The 12541-nt window shown below is 31.3% G+C and overlaps 1 protein-coding gene across 1 annotated transcript; it reads left to right on the forward strand.

Moving 5' to 3' along the window:
• The first annotated feature begins 4619 nt into the window (after window positions 1-4619).
• On the forward strand, window positions 4620-11968 carry LOC114325379 (tRNA methyltransferase 10 homolog A). The gene is made up of 3 exons (XM_028273439.2): window positions 4620-5401; window positions 7993-8098; window positions 11563-11968. The coding sequence occupies exons 1-3, from the start codon at window positions 4742-4744 to the stop codon at window positions 11847-11849; spliced, it is 1053 nt and encodes a 350-aa protein (XP_028129240.1). The 5' UTR covers window positions 4620-4741; the 3' UTR covers window positions 11850-11968.
• The last annotated feature ends 573 nt before the right edge of the window (window positions 11969-12541 follow it).

Below are 12541 nucleotides of genomic sequence, written 5' to 3' on the forward strand. Positions count from 1 at the left end.
CATAAATAGAATATGTGGTAGATGGATGCAATTAGCACAAGATTTAACTTCCTGGAGACGTGCTGATGAGGAGGCTTATATCCTGCAGTGGACAGGAAGAAGAAGCTGAATAATGATAATTATTTATTTAACAGCTTTATTTCCAAAATTAAATTCCGACAGAGGGCGCTCAAAATTTCAAAGACGGACGATAACTCGAGGAAAACAATTCATTTTGTCATTTGATCTCACAGTTCTTAAACGTTAAGTTAAAATCATTTACACGAGTGTTTCGCCAAAGTAACCACTAAGTTTTGCCACTAAGACATATTTTATAGGTTAAAGACGACTCAAAATTATGTTTCATCTGTATGCATTCATTAAAATTTGATGCTAACTACTGATTTGTTTTTACCTTTTTTCATAAAAAATCTGGTCCCCCGAAAATCACACAGTGTTTTAAAAATTATTAATCTATCTTAAAATTTCTAATTTTGTTTTTAATTTAGTTAATAGGTACACTACAATTTATTTTACACTAATAATATAGCCCAATAAATGACCGTTTTGGAGTGTAATTTTCAGGGGCAACTCCGAATTGCATGAAAATTTGGATTTAGGTTCTACTTACTCCCCACTTCAAAGTTGAATTTGTGCCGTTGGTTGCTATTAATTGGGGGGTGACATTTACCCCTTCTCGGGGTGTGAAAATCGCATGTTTAAAATAAGGCCGGAAATTGATAAATTGACTTATTTTAAGCAGCTTTTGTTCTATGAAGTTTTTTACGTAAGTCAATACTTTTCGAGTTATTCGCGATTTAAAATGTTGATTTTTTGACAAAAAAAACTACGTTTTCAGACCGTTTCTCCCAAATAACTCAAAAAGTAAATATTTTATCGAAAAAAATATTTTTAGCTAAAGTGTAGCCTATAAAAAAACGAAAAAATGGTGTACCAGTAAAGTCTACAAATTGAGTAGAACCAAAAGTTGTAGCTCATGAAAAATACGTTCTTATTCGTCTAATTTCAAATCGAATAATTCAACGCGAAATCACCGAAGAAAGAAGCATTTTTCGAGAAAACCTTATTAACATTTTTAAAGTATCGAAAAAAGCTTATTATTTGTTTTTTACAAAAGGTTACAGCATCAAAAATAAACAAGTTACACTGAAAAAAAAAGTTGGCCCCTTTTTTGGTAAAAAAAATCGTGAAAACCTTGCTCTGTTTAACACCCTAAATTAAATTAATCGTTTGGCTTTACCATATATTTTAACTGTATGTGTATTGTTTATATGACCTGTAAGTTTGATTGGTTTGAAGTGCTTATTTTTGAAAACATTTGGTTTTATAGTAAAAAAAATTTTCAAAATTTTTTGAAAAATTTCATTTTTTCAAAATAACTTAAAAAGTATTATTGATAAGAAAAATCTTAAAGAGTAAAAAAATGTAGGTTTTGCTATTATAAATATGCTAGTTTCATTTTGTTTCTCCGTAAGACAAAAATTGGTTAATATATGGCTGTTCAAAATTTGCATACACTCGTGATTAGTGACCCATTCAAGCTTTCTCAATTATAACCCTTTCAAAAATAAACACTTTAAACCGGTGAGACTGACAGATCGTATAAAAAATAGATAGGTAAGAACCAAGGTCCCTATACCATAGGTTGTATGGTAACTTTGACATTGACAAATGAAATATTGTCATCGTGACGTCACCCAGACGATCAATTTTACGAATTGTTTGTAAACATAATAGGATACGTGGTTTGGAGGCTATATTTTGTTATTAAATATCGTTAGTGTTTAAATTTGTGTTTATATCTTGCGATATAATGTATCTATAGATATCATTAAGTGTTTTTAGTATAATAACTTAAACCCAAAACTCTTTTACAAGAAGTGTTATATACGTTGACGCCTAGCCCTATTTCTTTCGCATTTTCTTTAAGCTCCACATACAGTTCTGTAATATCTCTTGTGGTTCTTCACATCAAGTTTACATCATTTGTGTACGTTACAATCTGCTTAGACTTATTGAACAATATATCATAATCATATATCTAATTAAGTCTATAGATAATAGATCTATTATATGTACCTAATTGTTTCATAAAAAATTATAACTAATATTGTAGCCATCTGAAGATCGTTTGAATAAACAATTATAAAGTAAATGAATATATAAAATGGGGAAAATTCCCTTTATTGCACTGAAATTGTATTTTTTATAATTTTCTGTTAATGTAAAACTTCACAGGTACCTATTGAATGGAATCATAATGTTTTAATAGTTTTAGATATAATCCAGTACCTAACGTAATCAGATGCTCTTATGTTAAACTTAAGGGAAAAACTACTAATTTTGATAGGTACATAAATCTTTAGTTGAATCTCTTTTTCACCATGGTTTACATGTTAGAAGGAATTTATAATAATGTACTACATGCACTATCCCCAATTCAAAATGATTATATACCTACTCAAAATCATTTAAAAAAGTAAATTGTATTCAATCCATTATTAATATACCTAGGATATTTGAATGATTTAGTCCCATATATAAACACAAGAAAGAATCTACTTCTGCTTTAATTAAGTAGTACTGCTATTCTACTGCATATATTTAATTGCAATTATATTCTATGATTTTTGTAGCTCTACAGGTATCTACCACATTTTTTAAAGAATATATTAAATAAATAGTCATTAAAAATCCAAACGTATTTTTTTTAAATATACATATATATTTTCAATCATTAAAAATATTCCTACTTTCCGAGTTCATTTCAATGAGTGAAGTGAATGAATTTGAATGCAGCATTCTGGGTGACGTCACTCCCGCCATTAGATTCTCGACGCTGATTGGTGGAAAGTTACCATGCAACCTGTCTATTTATGAACCTTGGGTAAGAACATTGTTTGTAAATCGGTAGCGATTAATTTTATTCGGGGAGCTAAACACGGCGAGATTTTCATGACTTTTTCCAAAAAAAAAGAGGGCCAACTTTATTTTGAGCGTAACTCGCTTATTTTTAATGCTAAAACTTTTGTTAACAATTAAAACAAAGCTTTTTATAAACACTTTAAAAAAGTTTAAATGGGGTTTTCCCGAAAAGTGCTTAATTTTTCGGTGATTTCACCTTGAAATATTCGATTTGGAATTAGAGGCATAAGAACGTATTTTTCATGAGACAACTTTGTTTTTATTTGATTGATAGACTTGACTGATACACCATTTTTTTGGGTTTTTATTAGCTACACTTTTGCTAAGGATGTTTTTTTCTATAAAATATTTACTTTTTGAGTTATTTGCGAAAAACCGTCTGAAAACGTAGTTTTTTTGTCGAAAAATCAACATTTTCAATGGCAAATAACTGGAAAAGTATTGACTTACGTAAAAAACTCTATAGAACAAAAGTTGCTTAAAATCAGTCAATTTATCTATTTCCTGTCTTATCTTGAACGTATGTTTTTTCACCCTCGAGAAGGTGTGACTGTCACCCCCAAGTAAAAGCAACCAACGGCACAATTTCAACTTTGAAGTGGAGGGTAAGTAGAACCTAAATCCAAATTTTCATGCAATTCGGAGTTGCCCCTGAAAATTACACAATATCGCCGAATTTCCCGTTCATTTACTGGGCTAATAAGAATTTTTAATTAAATAAAAACTGCAAACTAAGTAGGTGAATTTATTTTATAAAAATTGTGTTTTGGAAATTATATGAGGTGGTCGGAATATTTTGTATAACAATGTACATTCTATGTACAGATTATAAAGGTACTGCATTTTATTTATTTATTTAATTTTTCAGTCGCTTAAACATTAAAAAAATACTACGTTTAATACAAACGTTAAATTAACAAAATGTGTGATTTGGCATTAGTTAGTTTAAGTCATTACCTAGAGTATAATATAGGAATGGATACTGAGGACCACTGCAATAGTTTTTTCAAGTCGAATTCATTGTTAATTACAACATAAACTTACCGCAAATATGTACACAAATTAATGACAAAGTCAATGTTTTCCTCGAGTTGATGCTTTTCAAATTTGCCACCAGGCGTCACCCACTTTGCGGTTCCTCGCCAATATACACCTACTTCATTTGCGGCAAAATACAAAAATTGCATACGAAAACAACTGCACTCTTCACCTTTAAAAACGCATTTAAATTTTTATTATTAGTACGATCTAATTATTAACAGATATCGAATTTTTACTGTGAATTTAATACAATATTTATTTAAAAAATTAATTTCGCGTGCGTAAGGACATTCAAAATCGCCGGTCACTTCAAGCGTTGTTTCTCGGAGAACTGCTACTTCTACGCAAAAAGTGCTAATAAACCCACCATACCACCTACGAGCAGTGTTAAGAGGAAAGCCCGGGGATACGCTTGGCAAACTTCTTTGCATCTTGTTGGTGTCCAAAAATTAACATTTTTAGCAAAATTCAACTTGTTCGTATGCTTTTAGAGGTTCAATGGCATTTTAGTCTTTGACGATTAGAGTAATAGGCGGAATCAATGGAAAATATGCTGCCTAGATTTCCATTCTTAATTTTTGTATAGCCCATCTCTAACTGTGAATGTCACGAAAGACGATTTCAGAAACCACGTGTAAAAATGTCATTGCAAATACTTGTCATTCTTGACACTATAACCTATAACTTTTTGGCCTTTTTATGTACAAGTTGCAATAAAAATATCGAAAACCAAGGCTTTTACTGTTTATAGATATTATTTATTATCAATTAAACCATGAAGGTTGAAAAAGAAAAGCAAGTTACAGAAACCGAAACATCAGTTGCAGAATCTACTGTAAATAGTTCCCAAAATGAAGATCCCCATACTGAGACAAGTGTTGAATACTTCAATGGGGTTGAAATTTCCAAACTCAGTAAAAAGCAAAAGAAAAAGTATCTTAGGTCGGTTAATTGGAATAAAGTGAAAAAAGAAAAGCGTAAGAAAGAAAGATTAAAAACTAAAGAGAAAAAAATATATGCCAAGCTTCATGGCATTGATTTGGGCCCCAGTAGGAAAGAACTAAAAAGGGTTAAAATGGCGAACAGTCCTTGCAAGATAAGTGTTTGTATAGATTTAAGTTTCGATGACCTGATGATAGATAAAGATATGGCTAAAACTATTAAGCAAGTGTTGAGAATCTACACATTGAATCGAAGAGCTAAAGCTCCGATGCAGCTTCACTTAAGTAGTTTTAATGGTAGAAGTGAGAAGGAGTTTTCTAGGCACCATGGACATGAACATTGGGATATAAACTTTCATGTTGATGAATATATAAATATTTTTCCCAAGGAAAAACTAGTTTATTTGAGTAGCGAAAGCGATAATAATATTATGGAATTAGAGCAGGATAAAGTTTATATTATAGGTGGTTTAGTTGATCATAATGCACATAAGGTACTTAAATATGTCATTTCTTTTCTCTTTCTATACTTTATTTCACGTTAAAAACGGAAATTCTGGCTTATGCAGATCAGTGTTGCCAAAACTTTCAGGTATAGGTTGCTACTAGACTATCGATATACGATTCATTCTAACCTGATGGTGTGGCATTGGTGTGCTTCTATCGTCTATATGAAATATGTAGCCCTATCTATGCAACGTTCCATTCTTAATGTGAAACACTCTATATTATATACAGGTGTTTGGTAATGAATGGGCCATAACTTAACTTTAGATTCCTGTGGTTAAAATAGGTCGATTTAAGCTAACTTATTGTCTGGTTACAGATAAATGAGTAATTTAAAGAGATAGACGAATTGGTGTAGTACCACTTTAAATACACCAATTGGTCTATCTTTAAATTTATCATTTATCTGTAACCGGCTAATACAGATAAATGAAAAATTTAAAGAGATAGACCAATTGGTGTATTTAAAGTGGTAATAGACCAATTATTGGTCTATCTCTTTAAATTTCTCATTTATCTATAACCGGGCTATACCTTAGTACAAAAGTTGATATACTACATTCGCTCTCGCGAGATTTTTTTTGACACTGACGTTAGTAATTTCTTTTTTGAAAAATTCAGTTGTCAGAAGTGACTGGAAATTACTACAAAACCAACGCACCTGCTCATATCCAATATTATTAATAGTAAACAGACATAAAAATAACATAAACCTTACACCAATCAATATTTATTTATTTAAACCATTATAATGTATTGATAGCAAATGAGAAAATTATTTATTGTACAAAATAAAAATATTTTGTAGAAATAAACTTCACAAAATTTTATGAGATTAGTAGACACTCCCACTATTTCTAATAATTCTTCTTTTTTTAATGAAAGATTAAGTTGATTTGAGTTGATTTTAGCAGTTAATAGTGTGAGGTAGGAATTTTTGTGTTGTACGTTTCCTATTCCGAATGTCTCAAAAAAAATCTCGCGAGAGCGAATGTAGTATAATAACCGAAATACAGGGTGTCAAAGTTAAACTTTTATTTTATTTATTCTTGAATATTTCCTGACAGGCATGGGATAATAACACGAAATTTGGTAAGAAGGGTTGTTTAGGACGAGAAATCTAAATTGGCTACAAAAAATTATGTATTGCTTATAGGGCGCCAGATATGCATTTCATCGCTCATTAACCCTCCGTTACTCGCATACAGTGTATGGGACCGGGCCTCTAAATAACTGCCTGTAACTCTGATTGTAGTGCATATTTTCAATTGCTGCTGCATATACCTCTTCAGTCATCAGTCAACTGTGTGTGAAGTCCAAGTGCAGTGTAAAAAAGAGTATTGTACTTTTATTATTAGGCAAGACCTATTAATTAGTCAGGTAATTAAAAGTAGTAAGTTTTAATTAGTCAGGTAATTTAAGGTATTTTTCTTATTTTAATGTTTATATATTTGTTTATTTATATTTAGATATGGATTACGAGAAGGAGAAGCAAAGATTATTAAATTTGAGGAAGTATCGACTGACGAGGAAACGTATGAAGATGATGATTAACAAAATTACTTTTTGTTAAAGTAATATAATGTTGACACAAACGCATATTTACACAATTATATGATCATATATTCATTAACATTAAATAATATAATTGTACACAATTTTCCAAAAAAAATTTTTTTCAAATATTGCTGACCCATATTTTTGGACCCGGTCTTCTGCACCATGCGCGAGTATTCGATCACAAAAAGTTGGCGCGAGTAACGGAAGGTTAAATAGGTTCAATTTTTTTTATTACCCACTCTGCATAATTTTTTAATCAAAACTTTTATTCTCTTAATATTTTTACTTAAAAAAGGTATACTACATTTATCTCGCTAAACTCAACCGTTTTTGAGATAAACGCATTTTAAATCTGTTAGGCAACATAATTTTTTGCATATTATCATTGTAGTTACACCCAAAAAATAACTTAATAACCATAAAAATTTACAAAAATGTATCGCAAATTTCTTCAAATGGAATTTGCGATGTAATGACATAAATATGAGAGCTGGCACAATTAGTATGGTTTCAAGCTTATTTTTCGGGTCTACTACAATGATATGCACAAAAATATGTTGTATCGCAGATTTAAAATGCCTTTATCTCGAAAACAGTTGAGTTTAGCGAGATGAATGTAGTATACCTTTTTTAAGTAAAAATATTATGAGAATAAAAATTTTGATTCAAAAAGTATGTAGAGTGGGGGATAAAAAAAATTGAATGTATTAAATGAGCACTGAAAGACGTATGTCTCTGGGTAGTACATCATTTTTGGTGGCGAATTTAGATTTCTCATCCCAAAAAACCCCGCTTACCAAATTTTGTGGTGTTATCCCATGCCTGTCAGGAAATATTCAAGAATAAATAAAATAAAAGTTTAACTTTGACACCCTGTATTTCGGTTATTATCAACTTTTGTACTAAGGTAAGTTAGCTTAAATCAACCTATTTTAACCTCATGAATCTAAGCTATGGCCCATTCTTTACCAAACACCCTGTATAACAAACCTGTATTGTCTAAATTCTATTCTTTTAGGGCATATGCTACAATAAGGCTGTTGAACAAGGTATAGCGCATGGAAAGTTGCCAATTGAGGAATATTTTTGGATGAAACAAAGAAAAGTTTTAACCATAAATCATGGTAAGCAGGTTATTTAGCATGTTCGCTACCAAGCAACTCGTATTTGAGCCACATCGATTTTTCACATAGACTAGTGTCTCACCTGTGAGCCAGCGATTGCACTGCGTGTAATGGTAATTTAAATAGCTATGGTCTATGAGGACGAAACTTAAATACCCTTGGTAGCGAACAAGTTAAGATTATATCTCAAGAATGTAAAATAGATATGTAACACAGTGTAGAACTTTATTAATATCTAAAAAAAATATGCAAATAAATTTTTACCATACTTACATAATTCTTCCTTTCTATTCTATTCCTCTTGTACCTGACCATATACTTTTCTCAGTATCTTTCTTTTGAATGTCTTGAGTTCGTCTTATTTTGTCATTACCCAGGTCTCACAACTATAGGTTACTACTGGTCTAATTAATGTTCTGTAACATTTTGGTTCTTTTGTCTAATAATTTTGATATAATCAATTTTTTATTAGCATAGTATGTTCAATGGTATAGTTGTCTCTTACGATATTATGTCTTATGTCCATTGTCAGGTGTTCTTTGGACCATCATGTACAGTAGAGCGTCGATAATCCGAACGATCGCTAATCCGATCGCAAAAAAAATTATAAAATTATAAAATATGATCACGGACCGAATTTTTTATTTAATATGGCAATATGGGCAAAATATGACTGCAGATTTTTGTTTTGTTAATGCAGAAATACATACAATTATTTATTATGCAGGTGTTTTATTCCTTGTAACTAAAACGTATGTACGTATATGTACTATGTTTATGAGCTTTGTATGTATTTTGAACATATTTTCGATAATATAGCCTTTTTCAATAATGACCACCTAATTGCTGAATCACAACATGGGTATCTCAAGGGAAGGTCTGTTGAAACAGCTACATACGAATTCGTGGATAAGATTTTGAATGGATGGGAGAACGGGGAGATTTCCTTGGGAATTTTCCTGGACTTATCAAAAGCGTTTGACAGCATAGATCATCATATTTTGATCGACAAACTAGAAAGATATGGAATTCGTGGCCCCGCTCAGGACTGGATAAGAGATTACCTCACCGACAGACGACAAAAAGTTATTATAACTCGAGAAGGACAACAGTTTTCTTCAGAAGAAGGGAATTTACAACTTGGTATTGCTCAGGGCAGTGTCATGGGACCACTTCTTTTTGCTTTCTACATTAACAATCTTGGTAGCGAAATACTGAGCAGTGAGTCTCACCTTGTAAATTTTGCAGATGATGCAAACTTATTAACATTAGCATCAACGTTTGAGGATCTTCTGAGTATTTCTTCAGATCACTTAAAAACAGCTCAGAATTGGTTCTTAAAAAATAAATTGGTTTTAAATACCGAGAAGACTAACAGTGTTTGTTTTCACACAAAGCAAAATAATGAGATAATTCCAGAGGGGATTGAGTTGGATGATCAAACTGTTGTATTATCAACAAATACAAAATTCTTGGGTATTTACATAGATCAACATCTGAATTGGTCAGAGCATCTGTGTGTTGTTCGCAAAAGAATCAACACGGCATGTTATTCATTACGAGTAATGTCTAAGTATTTGAATTTACAACACCTTAAGACAGTTTATTTTGCAAACATCTACTCAGTGCTCAGATATGGTATTATTTTCTGGGGCGGAGGAACTGATGTTGATAGAGTATTCATTGCTCAGAAGAGAGCAATAAGAACAATGCTAAGATAAAAGCTCGAAAGAGCTGTAGGGGAAAATTTAAGGAGTTAGGATTATTAACGGTGGCAGGGCTTTATATATATATATATATATATATATATATATATATATGTTTACTGTTCCTGTTCAAGAATAGGGATAGGTTTACACATTCTGAGCCAAAACACAACATACCCACTAGGTATGTAGGGCTCAATTTTCCTATACATAGGTTAGTCGCAACAGAGAGAGGACCTACATATTCGTGTATAAAAATTTTTAACAAATTACCTGTTAGAATTAAATTGCAACAGAATTTTAATATATTTAGAACTGAAATAAAAAGCATTTTATTGGATTTAGAACCATATTCTGTGTATGAGTTTTTAAATCACACATTTTAACTTTTAAATCATAGTAGTTGTAATTGTAATTTTGTATGTATATTAGACACTTATTATTCAATTGTGACAATTTGCTATAAGTGTGTTGTTTACAATTTTTTTAATAAAAGATATTTTGAATTTGAATAATCCGAACAATTTGATAATCCGAACTACCCCTGTACCAATTAGTTCGGATTATCGACGCTCTACTGTACTTGGTTTTTGTTTCACTTATTTTAAGCCCTTTTTTTCATGCTTCAGGATCAATTTGCTTGAATGCTTCCATTAATTATTGTTGCTTGCTTCTACTAATTAGCTACATCGGTTTTTCTGATTACTGCCTTAAGAACTAGGTTGAATTATCTTGCTCTCACATTGATGTCAAATAGGGGAGTCAGTTCTCCATATAAGCTAACCATGACTTTTAAACCCTGCAATGTCATTTTTATGAGGCTGATATATTTGTTAAGTATACCCAGATTATGAATGTCTTTCAGCATTTTGTTTCTTTTCACATTGTCCAAAGCTTGCTTAAAGTCTATATACATATTATTATACAGTTCAATGTTGTATTCATAAGCTTTTTCTTCTACTGGTTCTATTTGGTCTGAATCCATTTTGATAATCACCAATTATATTATAGGAGTATTCTAACAATCTATTGGAGATAATACCAGAAAGGTTTTTGTATACTACATTTAGCAATGTAATTGGCTTATAATTCTGGCATTCCCTCTTATCTCCGTTCTTATATATTGACTGTATAAGGTCAACTTCTTAGTCCTCCAGCTCTTGTCTTCTTTTGTTCATTTTGATTGTCTGCATTTAGGATTTCTTCAAAGTATTCTTTTCTTTATCCTTATCATTTTTTGCTTCTCTGGTAGTACTTCTCTGTCCTTGTCTTTGCATATAGTAACTTATAGTCCGTCCGCTATAACTTTTCCCATGCGGTACGATTCATTTTCAATCAAATTAAGTCAAAACAGAAAGCGAAACGTACGCCAATGTGTGTAGTATATAGTATACAGTATACAAAATGTATATACACATCGACCTTCGTTTCAATTTATGTTTTGACTTAATTTGATTGAAAATGAATCGTACCGCATGCTAAAAGTTATAGCGGACGGACTATACATAAGGAACTTACGAAAGAAATTTTTGGGAGACCATATCTTTAGTCTACATTGTGTTTCTTTACATAAAACTTGTTGAATTTTTGTTAATTTAACAAAATAAACAGTTCGCATTGTTTTCAGGGTAATTTTTTTCGGGTTAAAAGTAAGGGGTATCGGATGGTTAGAAAATTAGCACTCTCAATTAACATTCTTAAATTACCCCAACCCCAACCCATAAATTGAAGATTAATGATACAATCTTTTTGTTTCAGTTTTTGAAATTCTTTTATATGTAAGTGAAGGTAATAGTTTCAAAGAAGCATTTGAAAAAATACTACCTAAGAGAATTGACAAGATAGCAACTGATAATTCTAGTGTCGACAATGATAATTCAGCTTTAGCATCAAATGAAACATCAATAGACAACGAAGATATAATACAAGATAATGATAATTCAGCTTTACCATCAAATGAAACATCAATAAACAACGAACATACAATGGAAGATAATGATAATGCAGGAGGTGAAGTTTCCGATGCAAAAGAGATGACTGTTTAATACTTAATACAAAAGAAGAAACTAGAAAATGTTGAAACTGAACAACTTTTCACATTGTGATATATTGATTTTGAAATGTTGTTTATTATTTATAAATATATTTTTATTTTATGAAAGCATTCAATGTTTTATTTCATTTATTTTTTATTGTGGTAATATAAACAATACTGAATACTGTAGATTGGGGATAATTGTACTCTATTTTGGACCTGTTACACATTCAACTCTCACTCACTTATCATAGTTTTTCAGCTATGAAAACTTTCTGAGACTTGGTCTGTCATCTATTTAGTCTTTTTATCAATAATTTCGATCTTTTGGGGAGCAGTGTGGTAAGAAATGGGGACTTATGGCTTGGTGTTATTCATTCCTTCAAAACATATACGAAAGGCCATTCATTGACAAACATTTAAAGTGAGCTCTTAAATTAGCAAACTTTGTATTGGGACCGTGCAAGTTCGACAAAGCGACCTCTATTTCTACGCTCTGTACTTTTATTCGCACTTTTAATTATATTGGCCAACAGGCCCGCTCCGTCCATAAGGGCGAAGGGGGGCGGAGCCCACCGGCGCCGTATTCAAAAGGCGCCAGTAGGAGCCGAAAAAAATTTTTTACAATACCGAAATTACCAGAAATGTTAGTAATATTTTATTATCTTGTAAAATTTAAAACTTACCAATCGTCGGTAGGTA

This window comes from Diabrotica virgifera, chromosome 6 (assembly GCF_917563875.1).
Source record: "Diabrotica virgifera virgifera chromosome 6, PGI_DIABVI_V3a".
Classification (NCBI taxonomy): Eukaryota; Metazoa; Arthropoda; class Insecta; order Coleoptera; family Chrysomelidae; genus Diabrotica; species Diabrotica virgifera.

Coding starts and splice junctions, on each gene's coding strand:
- LOC114325379 (XM_028273439.2), top strand. CDS start 4,742: ATGAAGGTTGAAAAAGAAAAGCAAGTTACAGAAACCGAAACATCAGTT. Junction 5,402..7,992: donor TTGATCATAATGCACATAAG/GTACTTAAATAT, acceptor CTATTCTTTTAG/GGCATATGCTACAATAAGGC. Junction 8,099..11,562: donor AGTTTTAACCATAAATCATG/GTAAGCAGGTTA, acceptor TTTTTGTTTCAG/TTTTTGAAATTCTTTTATAT.